This window comes from Phalacrocorax carbo, chromosome 1, assembly GCF_963921805.1.
Source record: "Phalacrocorax carbo chromosome 1, bPhaCar2.1, whole genome shotgun sequence".
NCBI classification, from domain to species: domain Eukaryota; kingdom Metazoa; phylum Chordata; class Aves; order Suliformes; family Phalacrocoracidae; genus Phalacrocorax; species Phalacrocorax carbo.
In genome coordinates, this window is record NC_087513.1 from 61,415,397 (window position 1) to 61,440,046 (window position 24,650).

Sequence of the window (24,650 nt, forward strand, 5' to 3'; positions counted from 1 at the left end):
TCTTCTCACTGCCTACCACTTGTCTCCAGGCTCCTCTGCAGCACAAGGCTATCTGTGATGCCTGTCAGAAGAGCTTTTTTTCAGAAGTTGGTAAGTCAGCAGATCATAAAAATGAGCAAGCAACCCTGCCAGGACCCTGAGGGCACCAACAGACCTTCATTTCCCTGACCAACCTCCCTAGAAACCCCCATCCATACTCCCAGTCCACAATCCTCCAAGTCTACTTAAGCTTGGGCCCGGGCACCCAGACCCGACCTAAACTATGTCATTGGTGGCCCTAAGCCCAACCTTTTCTCCTAATGTCCAAACTTGCTGGACGGTCTTCCTGGATGGACCTCGTACCTATTTTGTCTTCTAGGTGGACATATTCTCAACTTGTTACCTCACCTTACTTGGGACCATGGCCAGAACCTGTCATGACCCTGCTTGGGTGCTCTGGGGCTGCACTCCATCATTGAGGGCGCTCTCACCCCAGGCTCACTCTCAACTCACATCTCATCACTCCTCGTGGGGAGCCCCACTCCTGCTGCTCCCTGACACCTATATTCCCCCATGTTAAAAATAAAAAAAAAAGGGGGGGGGGGGGGGGGGAGGGATAAACAGAAGCAAAGTTGCAGTAAAAGTAACGCATTAGAAGTTTGCAAGGAACATATTGACTTTCTGACCAAGAAGTAAAAATCTTCTGGACCAGTAAAACAATAAAAGAGGTGGAACGTACCAGCTACTATTAATGAGCCTCTAGTTTAATCACACACCACAGTACAAGGCAATCCATGTGGGTTCTGTTCAACCTACTAAGCTCCAGGTTTACCGCTGAATGACCATGTCTTTGGGCAATGTCAGCAGAACAGGGATGTGCAAGCTGGGAGGGAAGTTCGTTGGTCCTGGTGATAGAGGGTCAACTCCCAGCTCCTCCAACAGCTTCCTAGATGACTGTGGGCAGTTGCTAGGAAGGAAGCTAATTTTACTATTTGGCCGTTTTACTGCAACCTAGTCTCCCAATGAGGCAGATTACCCACACACAACTGTTAGCAGCACTGTCCAGCACAGCTCATCCTGACACAGATGCCATGAGTCCACACTGCTTATAGTGGCTGTTCAGCCTAACTCCCCACAAAGCAGGACATCTGCCTATCCTAGGAAGAAGGCCAGCTGACCATCTTACAAGCAGTTCTGTTGAGAAGGAACTGGGAGTGCTGGTGGACAGCAAGCTGACCATGAGCCAGCAATGTGCCCTTGCGGCCAAGAAGGCCAATGGTATCCTGGGCTGTGTGGCCAGCAGGTCCAGGGAGGTTATCCTCCCCCTCTACTCTGCCCTAGTGAGACCACATCTGGAGTACTGTGTCCAGTTCTGGGCTCCCCAGTCAAGAAACACAGGGAACTGCTCGAGCAAGTCCAGTGGAGAGCCACAAAGATGATCAGGGGACTGGAACATCTCCCTTATGAGGAAAGGCTGAGAGACCTGGGTTTGTTCAGCCTGGAGAAGAGAAGACTGAGGGGGGATCTCATCAATGCTTCTAAATATCTGAAGGGTGGGTGTCAAGGAGATGGGACTGGACTCTTTTCAGTGGTGCCCAATGACAAGACATGGGGCAATGGACATAATCTGGAACACAGGAAGTTCCACTGGAATATGAGGAAAAACTTCTTCACTGTGAGGGTGACAGAGCAGTGGAAGAGGCTGCCCAGGGAGGTTGTGGAGTCTCCTTCCCTGGAAATATTCAAAACCCTCCTGGACGCAGTCCTGTGCCCCCTGCTCTAGGTGTGCCTGCTCAAGCAGGGGGGTTGGACGAGGTGATCTCCAGAGGTCCCTTCCACCCCCTGCCATTCTGTGATTCTGTGTTGGTATAAGGCAGTATGAGGCAGTGAAGAACACAAGTGGGAAGCTGTGGACAATCTATGCTTGGCTCACCTGTGCTGCAGACAGGGACTGATACATCCTTACTTCAGTAGTAATGAAAGAGTGATTGTTCTCTCCATCCATGTCTTGGAGCTCCCTGAAGCCTGTATCTGCACAGACGCCTGTTTGAAAGCAATTCAGAGGTGAAGTTGTAATTGGGGTCAAGCACGGACTCACACTTGAGTTTGAATAAATCTGTCAGAATTACCAGCCTTGGTAGCCAGCAACTGTTTCCAGCAATAACTTGCTATTCTCTTGTGCTGGGGCTACCCTTTCCTATGTTGAACTGGACAGGTTCAGAGTGGCTCTATTACACATGTCGATGTTGCCACAACAGAATCCTGCCCTCAAGATCTGGCTGTGTGTGCCTGCCACAGGACTCTACTTCAGCAGAGCCACAAAGGTAGAGAGTATGCTGGTGCTGCGGTAGAGCAAGGAAAGAGATTAAAACAAAGCAGGAACCAACCTACCCCTCCTTCCTGTCAGCTAATTGCTATGGTCCAGTTGTATATGAACTCCAATTTTTGCAACCTCTGCTCTCCACGAAAGTCCTTAACAAGAAGTCCCAGACATACTTTAGCTGTGGATGCAGAAACACAAACACAGGATTCTCAGGTCGTGTTCATTTACAGCATGACCCCTTGCAGCTGCCTCACTTGCATATGAGGAAGTGAGATATATTCAGGTCATAAGCGCTTAACTTGCAATTTTGACCTCTCAACCTTGTATTGTAGCGACAGTTTATTGGCAGACTGGGAAGACAAAGCCTCCTTCCTTCCTGGGGTCAATCTCTTCTCCCTAAGGATCATCTTACAACAGAGGTGAAGAAAGCAGCAAGTAAAATAAAATCCGAGTCTTTTCCCTGAACTTGACAATGTCTTCGCTTGTTAAAAAATGGCAAACCTGCTTGCCAAAGGGCACAGAACAGATGGGAACTGAAAGGGCTACTACATAAACTAAACACACAAACACTGGTTGTCTGCTGAAAAATCACCTCCTTTAATTCCCACGTATGTGGTATTCGATGCAGCCATAGTGCCGTTCCTACACGCCTTCACTTGAGGATGATGGGTGTATGTTTTTCCAGTTTGCCACATAACTATGTCGTGCTTAAAACTGCCTACAGCTAGAAAAGATGACAAACAGGACACAACCCTGCTATTTCCAGCAAGGAAGTTAAATGTGAAAAAAAGACACCATATGTATTTTTAGGCTATAATTGAAGTTTTAAAGTAGCCCCTCTCTTGAACTTGCAAACACAGATGTAGTGTGCTGGCAATCTAGTACCAGCCTCACTTCCATAATTCAATGCAAAATTAATCTCTGACAGAATAGCAAGAAACAAACAAAACCCAGAATTTCACAGACGCAAGAACATTTTTGGCTATGCTTGTTTGACTATGAGGGGAGACAGAGACAGATCAGGAGGGGATGGAAAAGACAGGAATGAAAATACTCCTAGATGTCTTGCAGTGCTGACAAAAGGTCTATCTCTTCAAAATGCCTCACTGCAGCTCACAGGCTACAACTGTTAGTTCTGTGCACTTGTGGGAAACAGTCACACGTGTTCAGCAAGATAGATGGGAAGTTTTTTGTTCACATTTCCAAGACTGAGGTAGAAAGTACCCTTTCAAAGATGTTAAGCAGCATCAGCTTCCCCACCTTGCACAGCATTGCATGAAGCATTACTTCTGATGCCCCAGACCACCACAAGAACTGAAAAAGATGCTAGATTTAAATCTGAGGCCATTCTGAGCAGTAACAAACATATTCTTGAAATTCTATGTCAGAGAATTTTGTTTAAAGGAATGCACACCAGCAGTATCCCACAGCCACCACAGAGAACATGGAGATCTAAAAGGGAAAGGGAAGGATCTGGGAGAGCATCAGCCAGCAGCTGCAGCCCCTCACACAAATCACTGATGTTACCTTTTTGATTAGCGATAGAAATTTTGACCTTAAAACTGTGTTGTGGTTTAACACAGGTCATCAGTTGTCAGGTCATCATAAATCACCTCCAGCACAGCTAATTCCCTTAGGTACTGGAAACCTGGGAGACATATAACATCTCCCTTGAAGGGACAGTGTCATGGTTTTAGCTGGGACAGAGTTAATTTTCTTCACTGTAGCTGGCATAGTGCTGTACTTTGGACTTAGCATGAAAATAATGTTGATAACACACTGATGTTTTAGTTGTTGCTGGGTACTGTTTATACCAATCAAGGACTTTTCTAGCTTCCCATGCTCTGCTGGGTGCACAAGAAGCTGGGAGGAAGAGGCACAGCTAAGAGAGCAGATTCAAACTGGCCAAAGGGATATTCCATATCATGTAACATCATGCCCAGTATGTTACCTGGGAGGAGCTGGTCAGGGGAGGGAGGCAACAATCGCGACTCGGGGACCAGCGGCGTTGGTCAGTGCGTGGTGAGCGGCTGTATCGTTTGTGTTTCTGGTTTTTTCCCTTTTCCTTTTTGTTGTATTATCATTATTGTTATTATAATAATCATCATTATTATCATTATTATTTTATTTTAATTATTAAACTGTTCTTATCTCAACCCACAAGTTGTTTTTTTTCTTTTGCTCTTCTGATTCAATCCCCCATCCCACAGGGGTGGGGGGAGTGAGCGAGCAGCTCTGTGGTGTTTAGTTGCTGACTGGGGCTGGACCACAACAGACACCTTCCCCTCACATGTGCCAGGAGTCACCTCCAGAGACTGAGGGCTCATGCCCTTTTTCCAATTGCTTTGCCAATGCCCCCTTCTCTGGAAAGAAATCCCAGCTACTTGGCTTCCCTACCCTCCAATTCCAGGCACTGGCCCTGTTACCCCAGCATCGGAGCAGCCAGGTGACAATGTGCTCACCTGGATGATAGCTGAAATCTTTTTCGCATGTCTCACAGCTAAGGGATAGGGATCAGGTGATTACATCTCATTTTTGGGTTCTGCATCTTCCTCCTCCTGTTCTCATAACAGCCCTGGTTCATCTTCATCCCTTACTAAATGATCTCATCTTCTTGTGTATTTCTTCTTGTGTACAGGGGAAGCTGATACTGGCACAGGTTGGTTCTCTGGGTCAGCCACAGTGCCTGTCACCAGGGTTTGAGTAGCTGCAGTGCCTGTCGCCATGGTTGGAGTGGCTGCAGTCCCTGTCATGGGGTTAGATCAATGGACGGTATTATATAGTTGTTTAATCCTAACAACTTATATAGTTGTTTAATGCCTGAAGTGCATTCAGGAGACACAGCAGTAGGACCATGCTGGTTTGAACATCCCAAAGATATTAAGAATTCTCAAGTGCTGTTGTAAGTAGCCTGAAGGAGAAAGGGAAGGTGAAGGAGTGGGGGAAAGTGTCCCTCCCAGCTCCCCTATAGATTGGTTCACTGAGAAGAAGAGGTAAAAGGTGTAATTAGTAATAGTTTGTGAGAGATGGCTCCCAAAGTACGGGAACAACAGCAGTGCTGAGCACAATCCCACGACTGATAATTTTATCATACCATAAGCCAGTGTTACGCAGTACAGCAAAGCAATAACTAATCCAACTCCCAGAGGTGATAAACAGCACCACAGGGAGTGTGTACAGCAAGTAAGGTGTTATATACCACAACTCTTGAGAACAAGCGCAACAGCTCTGAGAGTGCTGTCCGAAAAGCAGATTCGTTGCCCGGTGTGCAATGAGTCAATAATCACACACTCAGGACAGACGCTGCTTATTTATTTCAGGGTTGTGCAAGCCTGGGTGCTCAGTAGTTTTCCACAAATCCAACACACCAAAGCCAGCTCCTTCGCTGCATTTATATAACAAATTGATACATATTCCACCTTCATTGTAATCTACACAGGTTGCGTAATGGCATTAAGTCACTCCTCTTGGCTCCACTTCAGATCCTTCTGCGCATGTCTTCCTCTCTTCAGGGGTCCTTGGTGGTCTCTGGTGGTCCTCATGGATGAAGTGCCCTAACCCTTTTTATCCTTGGTCATGTGTCACCTAAGGACAACTCAAGGTTATTTCTTCTTGCCAACTCTCCCTTACTTTAGTCCAGAATGAATGTTCATCCTTGCTTAAATGGATGGTACTGATGGTCAAGATATCCTGTCTTTAAGTTTACATTAAATATTAAAACATCAAACGCTACGTAAGCAATGCTTGATCATCAAGGAGTTTAGATTCACACTAATTAAACAAAGAAAATACCTCTTATGATAAAATAATATACAAAATAAGTGATGCACAATGTAATTGCTCACCACCTGCCAACCAACGCCCAGCCTGTTCCTGAGCAGCAGTCCACCCCCAGCCAACTCCCCCCAGCCTTTATACTAAGCATGATGTCACGCTTCAGAGCAGTGGAAGAGGCTGCCCAGGGAGGTTGTGGAGTCTCCTTCCCTAGAGACATTCAAATCCCACCTGGATGTGATCCTGTGCCCCCTGGTCTGGGTGTGCCTGCTCAAGCGGGGGGTTGGACGAGGTGATCTCCAGAGGTCCCTTCCACCCCCTACCATTCTGTGATTCTGTGATATGATATGGAACATCCCTTTGGCCAGTTTGGGTCAGCTGTCCTGGCTATGCTCCCTCCCAGCTTCTTGTGCACCCCCTCACTGGCAGAGCACGACAAGCTGAAAAGTCCTAGACTTGGTGTAAGCACTACTTCGCAACAACTAAACATCAGTGTGTTATCACATTATTCTCATGCTAAATCCAAAACACAGTGCTCTACCAGCTACTAAGAAGAAAATAACTCTTATCTCAACTGCAACCAAGACAAACTGCAATAAAATAAGAATGACCAAAGTGCAGGGACAATATATTTTATAGAGAGACAATGTTTAAATTTACAGACATGGGTGTACGACTAAAAACACAGTATGGATTACACATAAGACTTGATCAACACTTAAGAGCTTTGCTGACAGAAGAAGACCTTAGAAAAGGTATGGTTTTATTGCATTTGCTGCTCTTCACCCCCCACCCCCACCCCACCCCCTTAGTTTTTTTTAATAACTTACGTTTGCTAGCAAAACCTCTAGCAGACCTGGACACAAAGGCAAATGAAAACAAAAAGAGGCAGGCCTTTTTGTCACCTATATTAATCATCAATCCAGTACATCTTTTACTGGCAAAAGCTGTCCAAGCACAATGCTATCTTGAGTAAGACAGGCTTGCTATTTCAGAAAAGAGATTTCTAAGCACAGGCATGGCCTCCATCTCAGTTTGTCTACATTCAAACCATAACACAACATCTCAACAGACATTTGCATAATGGCATTGTCATGACACTTGCACCTAGACAACCACTTTTCTGTGCTCAACGCTACATAGAGGATAACCTTTCCAGTCAAAGAAATGGCTGCCCATTGCTAAAATAGTAGAAGGAAGAAGGCAGCTGAAGAATAAGGTAGCTGAAACACCATCTGCGCAGGGCAGGAAAGAACCAGCAGGAAAGCCGCAGTTGCCTGAGCTGCAGCATCCCTCTGCCATTAGGCAACACTATGCTCCCAGTCAGTGACTACATCTCTCAAGTGATTGAAGCACCAAAGATGTCAGGTGTTCCTACGCAGCAAACTTCGCCGTACTCAACTTGAAAAGGAAGATATTTTGCTGCTTGCTTCCAAGCTCCATTTATGCAAGCTGGGTGCACAACACTGAAGTATTAGAAGCCACTAACTAGGATTACTGCCCAAGGGCTAGTGAGGGCCTGTGATGTTTTTGCTTCAAGTATACCTTCAACTTCTGATCCAGAAAAGAAAGGCCATTCAGCGTTTGTCAGGGGATACACAGGGAAAATTTACACTTTAGAAACCTAAAGATTAAGGTAAAACACAGTGAAAATTAGAAGCAAGAACTGTTTATGTCTCTGCTCTGTAGTACAACCAAGCAGAGGATGTTTGTAGCTTAGCACCAGGACTCAGATGACCTGGGGCACAGCTCATAGTCCCATGAAGGCAACACCTTGTACAGGAGAGCTCAGAAAGAGCTCTCAAAGTCCCCTGTATCTGCAAGAGGAGCATTTTCCTGGGAGGAGCACCACAAAGGACATACAAGTCTGCCCACAGCAGTCATCCTCACAAGGCAGGAGCACACCTTGATGGGGCTGCAGTGGTGTCCCTTGGGCTGAGTGTGGGGACTTTGGCTGTGCCTGACGATCTATTCCAACCCTAACAGGGATTACAGTCCTCAGATTGTGCAAGTGTCAGGCTCCACAAAACCACCCTACCTTCAAATTTTATTCCTGAATGTGTCACTAACCTGGTGGGAAACCATTAACCAAATTCCTGCACACATACCCTTCCTGTCCATGCCTCAGTTGCCCTAGCTATAGAGTGGAAAAGAAAGTATGACCTACTCTGTGGAACATTCTTAAGCCTTCTGATGAAAGCACAGTATTACCACCACAGTAGTAGACTTGGATCCAAACTCTCAAAGATGTCCAGAAATATTGCTCTTGTCTTACTGCTAGTGAAAGCTTTCAACTGCAGCAGATAGCAGGAAAGCACAGACTTGGCATTAACCAATATACAACACACATCGCTCGACATTCAGCAGTGTTTCCAGGCTTCCACAATGCTGGAGAAGTACACTAGGCATAAACCATTCTGGCAGGGTAAGAGCAGTTGAGACATAATCTGATGACAAGAGAACCCCTCACAGCTGCAAAGGGAGCATGAAATAAACCTCTCTTGGTCACATCACATCCCAATCAATGTAGAAACAAGCAAACGGTCTAAAGAATACAAAGAAACAAAAAAGAAGGGGAAAAATGTCTATGTAAAGACTGACAATGGGAAACAACCTAAGCTAGTTTGGACATGCGAGAACTATGGCCTCTTTCCCTTGGTGCCCAACTATACTGGAGGGAATGAGACACATTTCTAGTTGCACGACGAGTTCTCACAGTAACGTGTTACCACGCTGGTTACAGCATTCTTGAGATAGATGAGGCTGTAAGTCACTGACATTATGCTGACATATAGGCTTTATGCATTACTAATCATTTGGACACAACAGCCACATGTATATTTTTGTTTTGCAAACTGTCCTGACAATCTGCAAAAATTCTCTTTTCTCTACTCTGGAGAATTTTAAGAAAAGCATTCAGGGAAACAGGCAACAGAATGAGGAAAGGCTCACAAGAAACACAGATGTGTTCTGGGGGAAAAAAAAAAAAAAAAACAAAACCAAGCTGGATCAAGACAGCCAAAGATGATTTTTAATTAAATCATGTCTGTCTTATATTATACATTTCAGCTCATTTAGTATCTCAAAAGAGTTTAATCTCAAAATAGTTAACAGCTACAGAAGCCCCAACTTCTTCCCAGTTTTTTCTTTAATGCAATTATACTGTTGCTGTCGCACCAGAAATATTAATAGCCTTTTCTGCGTGGGATAGAGAAGCTCTACAGCAGAACCAGAAGACTTCGATCATATTGATGGCCTGCATGCTAATGGTTACACGTAGCTTATCTGTCAACGTCATTTCCACTGAAATTAATGAGAATGGACAGTATCCCCTTCAATATTTCAAGCATATATCTCTGTGGGGAAAAAATCTACCATTCACTTGAATGCAGAAGACTCTGTGAAGGACAAATAAGTGAGACAGCAGAAAAGCAAAGCTGTTATTCTATTGTATATTGCTCTGTAGGAAGACCACAGAGGGACAAATTCTGCTTTTCGTTATGGTAGCTTTGATCCAGAATTGATATAACCAAGCCAATGGAGCTGACCCAGATTTACAGGGGCAAAACAGTTCAGAGCTCCACCCAAGACTGCAATCCTATATTTCTGCCACCACAGGGGATGTGTGCCCTTTATGCAATTCAAAAAGCCTCTGCTCTGGCACAGCAGACCTGACTCAGTGCTCACTAAAATAAACTGCAAAGCAACCATTGACTCCTCCAATCAGTCATGCAGACCTCATGCAATCAATCCACAGGCATATTTAAACCACTCATCAATGTACTCCTTTCAGAAAAAGTTGTAAAGTCTTATGGCTAGCCCAGAACAAAACCGCATACCCAAGAGCCTAGCAGGCAGCTGTGTTCATCCTATTTGAGCTTCCCTAAACTTGCTACCAAAGGACTAAAGGACCACCAAGTCTGGTTTGGGAAGAGGAAGAAGGTGGAGAGGCAGAGATCACCAGCCAGGGTCCACAGGATTGCCAGTGCAAATGTAGCAGGAACTTTGCACAACATCCAGCTGACTGATCTTGTAGCAATTACTAAACCAGGAGGGTGGGGGATAGCAATGCTTGGGAGGCAGAGTATGTGTGTCGGTAGCCACTTCGATTCTCTGGTGTATTTGTCCCACCTGATTTGGGGCCTTATTACCAGAAAGACATTGAGTTGCTGGAGCGTGTCCAGAGAAGGTCAACGAATCCGGTGAAGGGTCTAGAGCAAAAGTCTCATGAGGAGCGGCTGAGGGAGCTGGGGTTGTTTAGCCTGGAGAAGAGGAGGCTGAGGGGAGACCTTATCACTCTCTGCAACTACCTGAAAGGAGGTGGTAGCAAGGTGGGTGTTGGTCTCTTCTCCCAAGTAACAAGGGATAGCACAAGGGAAAACGGCCTCAAGTTGTACCAGGGGAGGTTTAGATTGGGTATCAGGAAAATCGTTCACTGAAAGTGTTGTCAAGCATTGGAACAGGCTGCCCAGGGAGGTGGTTGAGTCTCCATCCCTGGAGGTATTTAAGAGACATGTAGATGTTGTGCTTAGGGACACGGTTTAGTGGTGGACTCAGCCGTGTTAGGTTTACAGTTGGACTTAATGATCTTAAAGGTCTTTTACTACCTAACTGATTCTGTGATTAACAGTTATATCAACTTCATAATTATGTGCACACATACACTTAACTCCAAAGAGAAAGCGGTTACCCCATCTGGAAACTCAAATATATTTTAGAAGTTAATGAAGACCAAAATATATAATCAAGACAGACTTTATCAGTTTCATATTTATGACCCCAACTGACACACTTTATTAATCACCAAGTGTTTAAAAAGTGTTACTTTCCTCCCCCTCAGTTACTATAAATTCTCCGCTTTCACTTCCAACACAGGCTGTAAAAATAGAGATTACTAGAAGGACACGTTCAGCTCCCAGTACCCACCAGTGTGGGTGCAGAATGTGCTATTCCATGTCAGGTCACTTCAGATAATACAGACATTTTTGTTCTCCCGCATACCAATCAACTTTAAAGCACAATAATGCAAACAGTCTTTAAAAGGATTTTAACTACCTAAAGCTCTTTGTCTTAAGACAAGGTATTACAGCAGAGATCATCCGTGGGATCCAATTATAATCACCTTATTAATTATATGTCTACCTTCCCTAATCCAACAATCCCTACAAGTTATCCATTTTAAATGTTTTGACCCCCTTATATAATCACCTATCAGCCAAAAAAGCATGACAATGACTAGCTACAAAGTATGTCATTTGTTAAGTGATTTCATAAGGCATTACTGAGGGTCCTGAAACCCACCTTCTTACCGTTTACAAAATATAGCTTGAATTACCAGAATGTCTTTAAAATGAATAGAAAGTGGTGGCTTTGAAAATAAAACAAACTGGGGAAAAAAATCCCACAGTTCTCTGCTTTTTACAGATTACAATGTGTCTGAGAAGCAGACTGAAACCCAGCAGAGCCTTTTATTCTTTGTGGATTATTATGTGTGGACTCTGCAATTAAAAACTACCATCTCCCACCACTCAGCCAAGTGACATAAAAAGACACAAAATTTTGCTATTAAGATTACTAAGGATGGCACCTTTTAGCCTGAGACAACACTTAAAGCAACAGCAGATCCTTTGCAGACGAAGCACAGCTGAGAAGGACCATATCCTCCTCTTTCACCTACTAAAAAAGAGAGAGGAGAGGGGCCAGATCCTGCAAAACCACATGCAGATCACTTTACTCACATCCTTGAAATCAAGGCTACTTCTCATTAAAAAATTAAAAGCAGACAACACTTACAGGATGTGACCATTTCACACCTGTCTTTCCATGGTGCGGTCCACCTACCTTCATGCCATTTGCCAGATAGAGTTACCATCTCCCAAACCCCCGGAATCACAGTGCTGTGAGAAATTCTGCTCGATTGCATTGTTTGTATTTTCCATTTCCCCCAGCACCTTCTTTTAAGTTTTTTCATAGGAGTGTGAAGCCATTGCAGCAGTGATTGATAGTAACGGATGCAAAGTCATCCTTCAGTGTCTACAGCCTGGCACAAACAAGATGAAGGCTACCTTGAAGAGGCACTCTGACTGTTTAAGCTGACATACTCCCATAAAAATTCCTGCTTTTCTGCAGCCTAGAAAGAGTACATAAAATCACTACTTCTCTCAAGCTGGACATTTCCAAACATCATATAGGTTGAGAAGAAATAACAGAAATGAGAAACCCCACTGACTATACATTTTAATTAGTAAAATAACAGAGGCACCTACGTGAAGCCCTTTGCACTTCTGGGATTTCTTTTAATAGGAACAAACTTCATACTCCTTACAGCAGCCTCGTTAGGAGAAAAGGGTTTGCACTTCTGAAATCAATGCATTTGTATTACCTGGGCCACCAACCACTGATTTTGTAGGGCAAGAGAAGATGGGTGGGTGCATGTGTGCAAGCGCACGTCTGTGTGTACCGCTCTAAGTCAGCATTTTATAAGTATGCATGCTCAGCTTTTTAAATCCAGCAATTCAAACTTTTCAGAAGGAAAAAACCTGAAATATTGTTTCCCCTAGCCACAACGTCAGTCAGTACACTCTAATGACATTTTACTCTGAAGTTTCCAGTGGTAGCCATCTAATTTTATTTCTTTTAAATAACATCCCCTTCTGATGCTTACAAGCTAAATGTTAATGCCTCATTTAGGTCCTTATTTCTAATGTGTAAAATTAATAAAGCCAAAAGCAAAGTTGTCATTTACTTTCATTGCCAACATTGGGCAAGGTGTAAAAGGCAACCAAAAAGAGCATATTGTTTTAAAATAAAAACAAACTGGATATTTAAATGTGAAATGCATAAGGCAGGGAAATTTCTTTAATACAGGAAAACCTCCCTGACTTGCATGGACACCAAGCTTGCTCGCTGCAAATTAACAAATGCTTGTGCTGCACCTATTTATACTATGCTGTTTAGTCAAAGTCCTATTGGTATGTCACAGAAGTGAAGATCGTGCTCTGGCTCTCCAAGACTTGCCAGCACAAAGGTTTCCAGCCCCCTCAGCTCTGAGCAGAACAAGTAAAACAAGACAGCTCCCACAGACACGTCTGCAATTCCCATGTCCTCTGCAAAGGGCTCCCCACCAGTCCCCAGGGACTGAAGAGGGCATCACAGAAGAGGCAGAGCAGAGAACGTACACTACCACAGGATGGTCGCCACCCTCCATGCACTTGTTCCTTCTACATAAATGCACATTATTTTGTGCACTGGCTGCCTTTCATTAGGTACTTCCTAGTGACGTTGCAGCTAGTGTGACAATCCAAGATGACAGTGGTGAAGGAGCTGCAATCTAATGGGCCATTCATTTGAAACATACAACTTCAGTTTGACAGCAGGGAACAGATCTATTCCACACAATTTCACCAACAACTCCTTATTAAGAAGTATGTGGAAAGGGCAAGCCAACAAGCCACATTTATTGATCTGCCATTAAATGAAAAATGGGGGATAACAACATTATGTAAGAGAAGCAACACTGAGTCCAAGTGTATGTGTGATAGAATTTTTATTCATAAAACCTTAGTTTCAGGTGCCAAACAAGGAAACGAAAGGGGAACACTGCATCCTCCACTGATTACATTCACAAGAAAACCAAGGAGCCCAAGAAAATCCCTCTGTCTGGAAGCATGAGCCAGAGGTAATTAGGAACTGAATTCTCTCGTTGCTTCACTGTAGTCTCTGGTGGTCTCATCTTCCAGTTAGAGCTTGAAGCTTGTGCCAGAAACACCACTTTGTCACATGCAAGCATTCTGCCCACAACAAGAGGACACTATCTATAACTTGGATACTGAAACAGAAATAAGGAGGAATTAACCGAACTCTACAGTTTGAATTGTGACTGTAAGGACGAATATCTACATCATCCACAAAAATCTTGCACGAGTGGGATCCACAGGGAAGAGAAACATCCAACAAAACATGAACATGCTTTGAAACGTTATCCTTGTGATGTTGTAGGTGGCCGCTCAATCTAAATGACCCACCACAGACATCTCTTCATCTTTATCCCAGACGTATCAGGTCTACACAAATAGAAAATTCTTGAACTTAATTTTATTTCCCTAATGTGAAGGGGGAAACTCCTGCTCTTTTTATTGATTTGAACTGGGCCCTTCACCTGCACATCTGCACTTGAGTTTGTGTATATTGACACTTAGACAAGTCACACAGAACTCAAAACATTTGCCTTTAACAATACGAATGATCTGCAAGAAAAACCATCAGATTCAAAACCCTGTGTCCCCCAACCCTCTCCTTAACTCCCTCAGGATCACCTTAGAATTGATACATAATACATATGCATCAGCCCAAAAGGCTCAAGAGGAAAAAACTGTGCTGAAATGACATTCACACAAGGACAACTGCAGCAGCTTTGTCAGGCTGGATTTGATACAGTACATCTGGCAGAGTCAAACAAAACAGAGTAGTGCTGGCTTTGGGAAAGTAACATGGATCTAATTTCTTCCAATTCTCTGAACCACTTTTAGAGTTAGTTACATGGTACAGTACAAGATAAACTACCTGTCACTTCTAAAAAATAATGGAAACAATTTCAGAATTCAGAAATACACTCACCCTATACAGAGATAAAATTGACCTACTAGTTGCACTATTAGCTGTATAATTTTTTCATAAATGCCCAGTATTTTTCTGCTCTATACGTTTATTTCCAAAGGAAAAACAGTTTCCACTCACACTGACTTTATCTCTGAAAGTTAGACTTTAGCCAAGTCATGACACTGTAACATTTGTGAATACAGACTGTTAATGCTACAGAAGTCAGAAGTTTCCCAAAATTGGCTCACAGTAACATAAAAAATAAAAGCTTATAAAAATCTATATTGTAGAAATGGTAACAGTGGAGCAATATGCACTCTGATAAATTAAAATTTCTCAAGACATTACTGTTGACAGTGCCAGGTAATTTTTGCTTGAATACATTCAGAAACAGATTTTTATTTCTTAATGTCAGCAAGCAATTGTTGCAAAAAGCCACACTCACATGTACTGAGACAGAAAAAGATGCCCTGCTAATAAGTTTAATACTGGCTAACTATGAAGACTTTCAAAGATTCAAAGAGCAGTTTAACTCTCAACCTAAAACAGTTCCAGGCTACCAGTACCTTTGAGTAGAGGAACCAGAGTAAGTTTGCTCAAACTGATGATGCAGTCCCATGGAAATCAATGAAAAGCTTATAAGGACACCAACAAAGGGATACAGCACAGCCCCCTCGCAGGCGCACGGCAGGGCTTCTGCTTGCCACTGAGGAATGGATTTCATTGCACGCAATTAAATGAGGGCCAGATTCTTGTGGCTGTCAAATGAACTCCATTTCTCAGTATCCCAAACAGAATAATTTAAAACCAGTATACAGAGTCCATCAAAGGAATGCTACACACCCACTGCTTTGCAGACCTCATTCCCCTTTATGAGCAGGGGGGAAAGCAAGGATCAATTGCAGGATGGGAGACTGCTGCATTGATTTTCAAACAGAATCTTCCATCAAAACCAATGGTGAGCTTGTCTTCAGACAAAAGGAAAAAAAATCTCTTGTGATCTGAGTTGTTCTGACATTTGAGCAAAAGTAGACATCGACATTCTGTAAGGAACAAGCAGCTATCAGTCATACAGTGCTGCATGCGTAACTGAGATGATCATGGACAGGCGGCTAGTCTGAGGATCTATCCTTTGTTAGCATCCACAGGAGAACTGCAGAAGTCTAAAACAGAAGATTAAAAACTGAGCAAAAAACATTCTGGTCTGCTGTGGGGAGAAAAAAATATCACCAGGTTTAGAATAAGTTCCATAAACCTGTCTCAGGTGAGATAAAGACAGTATTAATTATTCTGCCTTTATGTGGCATTTTTCATCTGGAAGGATGCCAGCACATCGCCAGTCTGACCCCAGCCTAGCAGAGCAGCTCCTGCCTGCACTTACTGACACACAGCACAGCCATCCTGCTCACCGCAGCTGGGATGTCTACAGAAGAAAGCAAACTCATCTGGGAAAGCCTAGGCAGGCTCAGGACTAGCGAGCAAACTAGTTTCACAGGAAAGGCAGCAGATACAACAATGATGAACTGTTATATAAAACCCAAAGACTCACCCATTGTACACAGATGGAAGACCCAGGAGCATGGAACAATAGTCAGGTTGCACTCAGTTAAGCAGATAGCACATGGCAGGAGAGTGAAGGGGGAAATATTCTGAGCAAAGAGCTGGGGAAAATATCCATCCAGCTATAGCAAAACACTGCAGAATGTTTTTTTTTCTTTTCAGAAAGGTTAGACAGGCAGCAGGAAAACACACCAAAGTCCCTGCTGCCATTTCCTCCCTTAGGAACAAATAGTCCCCCAAACACAGATAAGCCACATAAGCCAGGATCATCTCCAAAGTTTTCTTTACAGTGCTCCTGAACACCGGGGAGAAGCATTGCTCATCTTCCCCCACCAGCAACTGGTCGGGGAACTGAATTTGGGAGGGCTCCCCAGCACACAGGCAACCTCTGCCAAAATTCAGATAATGCATGTGCATTAACCAGACAGCACATTTACCACCAGTTTCCCAAAAAAGAACAGGTACAGAGCCAAACAGAACATGGAGTAAAATGCTGGTATTTGAAATATAGCGCAAGGGACACATGATCACATTCTTCCACAAAGATAAGGCTAAGCTCACCTTCCCCACTTCAGGCTTTGGGTGCATTGTTGTTAGGGGAATTTTTTGTTTGTTTGTTTTTAAGAAAGGCTTCTGTTAACTATGTAATTTTCCTATTTATTTATCTCAAAGAAAAAAAAACAAACTGTCAGCAGAAATTTGTTTTTCTTATGTTTCTAGCAAGAGATCCACATTGAGACCTCCTAAAATGGAAAACGCCCATGTAAGAGATGAGTTGTCTTGTCCTCGAGGGGGGTTGGACTCATCATTTGATGGCCTTCTAGCATCTTTCCCCTTCTGTGTCACACCTAAAATTGTTCGGAAACTCTGTAGGCAGAGAACAAGTCTCCTAAAATTCACCAAGAGAACTCGGTGGGTGAAGAAATTGCCAGATTCCTGATAAGGTTTTTGCAAGAGGTGTCAGCTCCTTAACCTTATTTTCCATCCAAAACATTTGGGTGGGAATGTTTCAGCTAATTCTGATTGCAAAGTGCCTGTCTTAGAGAGCACTGCAAGCTACCAACAACAGTGACAGGTGGCAAGCCAGGGTATGAGAGACAGCTTCATCCTAAAACAGAGCTGTTTTCGTCCTGCTGTTTTCAGCAGCTGTCCTAAAACAAATACTTCAGCAGAGACCAGCTAAAATTTAGAACACCCTGCACAACAAAAAGGGCATCGACCAAGACTTTGGAAACTCTTAATACCTCCAGCCTCATCGCACCTGACACGCACTCTGCCCAGGGTTCAGCTCCAGTGAGTTTAGACTGGCTACTGACGTATCTTAAAATAAGGATATAGTGTCTCAAAGTGATCTGCTGCCTGATGTGTATCACATTGATAGGTTTACTACCTACCTCTCTTCCTGCCCCTTCAAGAACTCCACAATAATCCATCACTTGCACCACCAAGATGGTAATTAATACACAATCGCATAGTAGATAACTGGTGAAAAGAGCTGTTTGAGTGTTACAAACCACACTCCAACACAACGACCACACTCTATATGGGTATAGAGGAGTTTGATAAATTTCTAGCAATTTCATTATAGAAAGAGCCCACAATAAAAAAAAAAGGCAGAATCAGTTATGATCAAAAAGGTACAATAAAGACGGGCAGGCCGTGATCACATTTCTTCCCAGACCTACTCCACTCATGCTAACAACCTAAATATGTGTCAAACAGAAAATGGGTGCAGATTATCCTCCCAGTGATTTCACAGCATCGCATTGTCCTCTCAGAGTTTACGGTAAATCCTTTGAATTGTACTAAAATCTCAACCTGTTTACAGTTTCATAATAGCACAAATATAAAGCCATAATCTCCAACAGTTAGCTATAGAGCATATTGAGAATTCTTGAAAGGCAGTTTTTCTACATTCAGAAAATCCACAGAATATTTAATCTTGCACCTACTGCACACTGAGTTTGTGTTCCAGCAGTGTAATTCATCTGAAATGGGGGGGGGGGGGGGGGGGAAATAACGCTTGGCCAAATTTTCTGAATATGTATGCAAACTCTATCACCTGTGGAATACAACTAATGAAAATACCATACTTTTATTAAATTGGTGAAACTGAGTTACAACCAATTCCACACAGTGCCTTGAAAGCCCTGAAATAAAGCCTTCCCGAGGTCCGCTAAGGGCTGAGCACTCCTTGTGAAACCAGTAGGCATGGAGCAGACACAGAAGGAAAGAAAAAATATGCTAATTTTTCTAAGGAGTTGGCAGGTATTAACACAGATGGGCACCATACGAGAACGCATTCATCAAGCAAATGATACTGACTTTGAAGGAGCAGACAGCTGATAGAAAGACGCCCGATGGGACTTGGCTTCACCACAAAACAGCAGAACTACCAATTCCTAACCCTACCCGCACTCTAAACCTCAACACTCTCACTCCAAAAACTTTAAGGAAAAACCATTTTTTTCATCAGCTATGGTTTGGTACCCACGAGAAGGGAAGGAAAGAGTCAAACTGAACAAGTCCTTTTTCTCTTTACCAAGCTGCAACTCCCTTGTTTGCTACAGCTATGCCTGTAGCCACGACACTCAAGAGCTGGTAGGAGAGATTTACAGGTACGGCTGAGAAGACTCGGCTGCCAGTGAGCGTGGCCACCCTGCCAGCCACAGCTGCTGGTCTGCTAAGAGGTATCGCTCCCTCTTACAAGCCTCACTCCTCTGCTCAGCTGTCAGATCCCTCCAAAAAGACGCTGCAAGTGCAATTTCCACCTCATTTCTCAGGCAGGAAGGGGAAAAAAGTGAGACAGGCAAACAGATTAAAATTAATCTTTTTTTTCTTGCCCTGCTGGATAAATTTCACAGCCGACCTGCACAAAGCAGTCTCACTGCAATCCACGACGGATCTGTGTGCGCAGCGGACACCGCGTGAAGTTTCCGCTGCCCGATCCCACCTCTGCGTGAACCAGTAACCGACCTACGAGTGACTTCCACGGGAGCCAGTATCCGCCGCCCCCGGTGGGGCTCTATCCCTACTGTCCCCTGCGCTTATAAACTGGAAAATTAAAGTCACATTAGGTAATTAAGAGTTTGGACCAGGGCTTCCTACGCCTCCGTACGTCCCCCTGCGCCCGCAGTTTGGGTCTTGCCCAGCCAGGAGCACCCCCAGGAACCCCTCAGCCGCCCGAACGCCCGGGCTGGGGTAAGGCAGGGACGGGACGGGACGGGGCGGCCGCCCCCGCCGCTCCGGCCAACTTGGGCGAGCGGGCGTGAAGTTGCCCGCCGGCGGCCCCGACACCCCCAAAACCGAAAAGCGGCGAAGCCCAGGACCCGCAGCCCTGGCGGCAGATTGGGGGGGAGGGGGGGGGGTCCCCCACTCTGTGGAGAGGGACCCGCGGGGGCCGGGCAGGTCCCAGCGCCGCTCTCCGCCGCCGCGCCAGGCTGCCCGGCCGCCGCCGTCCCCCTTTCCCCAAACGCTCGTTATAAAGCAGAAAATAATAAAATTTAAACATAAACCAACTTTCCTCCCTCCCGCGGGAAGTTTCCTGCGGCGGGGAGCGAGGCGACCCTCCCGCGGCTGCCCCGGGCGGGGGCCGGGACGAGGCTGCCGGCCGGACCGCAGGGCGACGCGCCCGCCGCCGCCGAGCCCCGCGCCTGCCGCAGCGGCGCCGGGAGGCGGGAGCCGGGGCCGGCCGGAGCCGGGGCCGGCGGGGGCTCCTTCCCAGGTCCCCGCCACCTTCCCGGGGCGCCCGCCACCTGCGCCGGCGGGGAGCGGGGCCGCCGCGGAGCCGGAGCCGTTGCGGTGCCGTTGCGGCGGTGCCGGTGCCCTACCTGGGTGCAACATACTTTGGAAATAGAAGATGACGAGGATGAAGGAGCCCACGGAAGTGACCAGGACCATCCTGCACACCCGGTTCATCCTCATTACTTCCAGCACCGCCGGCTTCATGGCGTTGTCCGGCGGCGCAGAGAGGGGCGGCGGAGGGCGCACGGCCGGCGCTGAGAGCCGCTCCGCGCCCGCGGGGCTCCGAGGTGCCGGGGAGGAGGAGCCGCCGCTGCCGCCGCCGCGCCGGAGGATGCCCGGGCGCCCGCGCCCCGCACCGGGGGGCGCTAATGCCTGCGCTGGGCGTGACCACGCCGCGCGCCAGGCGGAGGGGCGCTCTCGGCGGCGCGGGGGGGGAGGCGGGCCAGGCGGGGAGCCGGGGCGGAGCGCGCCCCCCCCCTCGCCAAGGGGAGAGATGGTCCCGCCCGGCGGCGGCGGCGGGCGGGGACACGCCGGGCTGCCTCGAGGGGCCGCCGCCGCGGGGCGCGCTCCGCGGGGAGGGGAGAGGAGAGGAGAGGAGAGGAGAGGGGCGGGGCGGCGGCTGTGGGGGATCCTACCGGCCCCGGTTGTCTTCGCAGGGGGCGGCCGGGGGCTGCTGTTGTTTCGGCCCCTCTGCCCGCGAACTTGACCGCCTCTGGGCCGCTCTCGTCCTCCTCAGGGGCTTTGGGTCCGCCGGCGAGTCGGCGAGGAGCGAGCTGCCGCCTCACGCCGGGCCGCCGCCTCACGCCGGGCCGCCCCCCCGCGCCAAGGAGGCTTTTCCCCCGCCCCATTTGTGGAGAGAAATTCTCTTATTCCACTTTTTTTTTTTTTTTTTAAATGTGTGGTGCCTGACACTCTGTTAATCCTAAGTGCGTTCTTCCAGGTCTCCTCTCGCTTTAGTATTATGCAAGACACAATTTTATATAGCCAATCCTTGTCATCGTTTCTTCCTCGGCGTTGCCCTGTCCCAACTGGTGGCTCTTAATACTAATAATCGGTGTAAACACGGACTTGCAGTATCCCTGACTCATCCCTAACGAAAACAGTGCCACCTGGCATGCCAGAAATGAAAGGGGTTTGAGTTCTAAGTGCGAGGCTTTTAAGTTTTCTGAATTAACCGACCGCTCATTTGTCTGTGGAAGACAAAAGGTTCTTCCCCCAAGGTTCCTCCACCAAAGTCTACCTCGCGGTAGTCGGAGAGCAACAACAGGCAATGAGATACGAGACCGTACGTGGGAGGAATGCAGAAGAGCTGAGTGCAACAGAACAAAAGGCATCTGCCTCGTCCACGGGTGCATCGGGCTTTGGGACGCCAGGGGCTTCTGGTGAGCCGGGGGTGCCTGAGCAACTGCAGGTCAGCTCAGTCCTGAACTAGGTTTCTAACGTTAACCATGCTGTAGAGCTCCCAAACTGAGACTATCAGAACTAGCTGGGTGTTGAGAAATACACTGCTGAATGAAATCAGCTTGTTAGCGATACACCATTTATCCTTGCACTGTGTTAACTGTTCTATTTGTTCTCCTGATGCACCCAAATACTGGTTTGCTATTGCTTTTCTTCCTGCTAAAGTGAAAATCATTTTGCTGAGGCTGATACCATCTTCTTGTGTAAAATGATTTTTTCCTTCAGATTTCTGTCCTTCTGATGTAGCTGGGGGGAGGAGCCTTTAAAATGAAAATACCCCTGAACAGACCTAGCTCAAAGCTGGGAAGCAAGTGGGATAAAACGGTTTTTAAGCTTTTAAAAAAAAACAAACCAACAAACCCAAAAGGTTTCAGTATTCCTTCTTGGGTAATTTTGAAAGAAACATGTGAAGTCATCAGGGTTTTCCATTCAGACTTTCCAAAAGCCAATTAAAAGGATTTTACCTCAAGGATAAATTAGGTAGATATTTGTAACACGGTAGATTATATAGGCTTGGCCTAGAGCTCCTTTTATTAGAAATAATTTCCATTGTTCATTAAGGTTTTACATCATATTAATTTTGCTTTTTTTTCCAGGGTTTTTTTTAGCAGTTTTGACGTCATCTTCTCCTTCATTTTACTAGTTGGAGAAAAATGGGCAGCCAGTAACAGATGAATAATGCAAATCAACACTTGGCTACATCACGAGGGTTTTGGCTTTTATGACAATGGGACTTTCCCCAGCAACCATAGCCTGTTAGGGAGGGACGGAATCCAGCTATCTAGAAGGGGCAAGGGAATCTCTGGCAGCAGGCTGACTAACTTGGTGAGGCGGGCTTTAAACTGAAGGACTTGGGGGGGTCAAAGTGGCAATGCTAATGCCATTGCATCCATCGGGAGAATAAGCCAGGCCAACCAGAGCAGCAACAAAGGTGCCTTAGTTGCCTCACAAGATGACAATCAGAAGACCAACCACCTCAAGGGTGTGTATAGCTGTAGCAGAGCCTCATGCGACCCCCCCAGGGAAACCTGCACGCTCAATTACCTCTCTGAAATGCCTGTACACCAACGCACACAGCATGGGGAACAAACAGGAGGAACTAGAGACCTGTGTGCGGTTGCAGGGCCATGATCTGATTGCCATTCCAGAGACATGGTGGGATAGCTCGTGTGACTGGAACACTGTCATGGATGGCTACGTACTTCTTAGGAAAGACAGGTCAGCAAGGCGAGGTGGGGGAATTGCTCGTTATGTGAGGGAGCAACTGGAATGCATCAAGCTCTGCCTTGGAGCAGAGGAAGAACGAGTCAAGAATTTATAGGTAAAATTAAGGGGCAGACAAATATGGGTGACGCTGTTGTGGGCATTTGCTACAGGCCACCTGATCAGGAAGAGAGAGTCAACAAGACCTTCTACAGAGAGCTGGAAGTAGCCTCATAATCATAGGCCCTCATCACATGATTCTCATGGGGACTTCAGCCACCATCATATTTGCTGGAAAAGCAACACGGCGAGACACGCACAATCCAGGAGGTTCCTGCAGAGCATTGAGGATGACTTTTTGGCACAGGTGGTGGAGAAGCCAACGAGGCAAAATGTGCTGCTGGACCTTATGCTAATGAACAAAAAAGGTCCGGTTGAGGATGTGAGAGTTGGGGGTAGCCTTGGCTGCAGTGACCATGAGATGGTGGAGTTCAGGATCCTGCATGGTAGAAGCAGGGCAACAAGTAGGATTACAGCCCTGCACTTCAGGAGAGCTAACTTTGGCCTCTTCAAAGACCTGCTTGGAGGAATCCCCTGGGTTAGGGCTCTAGAAGGTAGGGTGGCTCAAGAGAGCTGGTCAGTATTCAAGGACCACTTCCTCCAAGCTCAAGATGAGTGCACCCCTGTGAGGAAGAAGTCAAGCAAAAGGGCCAGGAGGCCCGTATGGATAAGCAAAGAGCTTCTAGAAAAACTCAAATGGAAGAAGGAGGTTTACAGTATGTGGAAAAAGGGACTGGCCACTTGGGGGGAATATAGGAGTGTTTTCAGGGTATGCAGAGATGCAACGAGGAAGGCCAAGGCCCACTTGGAACTAAATCTGGCAAGAGATGTCAAGGATAACAAGAAGGGCTTCTTCAAATAAATCAGCAGTAAAAGGAAGACTGGGGAAACAGTGGGACCGCTGCTGAATGACGTGGGTGCCCTGGTAACACAGGATGCAGAGAAGGCAGTGTTACTGAATGCAGCCTTTGCTTCAATCTTTTCTGCTAAGGCTGGCCATCAGACATCCCAGTCCCCAGAGGTGAGAGAGAAAATCTGGAGAAAGGATGACTTTCCCTTGGTTGAGGAGGATCAGGTCAGAGATCACCTAGGCAAACTGGATCCTCACAAATCCATGGGACCTGATGGGATGCATCCACAAGCGCTGAGACAGCTGGTGGATGATGTTGCTAAGCCACTCTCCATCACTGAAAGGTCATGGAGGACAGCAGAGGTGCCCGAGGACTGGAGGAAAGCAAATTTCACTCCAATCTTCAAAAAGGGCAAGAAAGAGGACCTGGGAAACTATAGGCCAGCCAGCCTCAGCTCCATCCCCAGAAAGGTGATGGAACAGCTCATTCTGGAGGTCACCTCCAGGCACATAGAAGAAAAGGTTATCAAAAGTAGTCCACATGGATTCACCAAGGGAAGATCATGCTTGACCAGCCTGATAGCTTTCTATGATGGTGTGACTGGCTGAGTTGACAAAGAGAGAGCAGTGGATGTTATTTACCTCAGCTTCAGCAAGGCTTTTGACGCTGTCTCCCGTAACATCCTCACAGACAAGCTTAGGAAGTGTGGGTAAGGTGAGTGGGCAGTGAGGTAGACGGAGAACTGGCTAAACAACAGAGCTCAGAGGGTTGTGATCAATGGAGCAGAGTCTGGTTGGAGGCCCGTGACTAGCGTTGTTCCCCAGGGGTCCATGCTGGTGTCATGATCCACTGTTGGGCTGATCAGTTTGGCAGAGGTTAAACCCCCTTGCTTTCCAACCAACCTCAGATAATTCTGGGAGGTTGGGGGCGGCTGGGCTTAACTTCTGATTAACTCCAATATGTTATCGTGGCTAGGTTCCTTTTACATTCTCGGAAACAGAATTAAGACTCAAAACGGAGTCAAATGCCAAGTCACTTTATTTGCCCAAAAATAGATACGTGAGAGAAAAGCAAAGAAAGAGAGAAAAAAAAAGGTG

General features: G+C 46.2%; 1 protein-coding gene across 2 annotated transcripts in view; it reads right to left on the reverse strand.

Annotated features, from left to right (window-relative positions):
• CHST11 (carbohydrate sulfotransferase 11) overlaps positions 1-20,353 on the reverse strand; it is a 180,711-nt gene extending 160,358 nt beyond the window's left edge. Inside the window, exon 1 of one of the 2 annotated variants that reach the window (XM_064456042.1) lies at positions 20,080-20,353. In XM_064456042.1, coding sequence (XP_064312112.1) covers positions 20,080-20,182 — 103 coding nt within the window. In that variant the 5' untranslated portion in view covers positions 20,183-20,353. Of the gene's footprint in view, positions 1-20,064 lie in introns of both variants that reach the window. The other variant, XM_064456033.1, reaches the window with a different exon arrangement.
• Between the last annotated feature and the right edge of the window lie 4,297 nt (positions 20,354-24,650).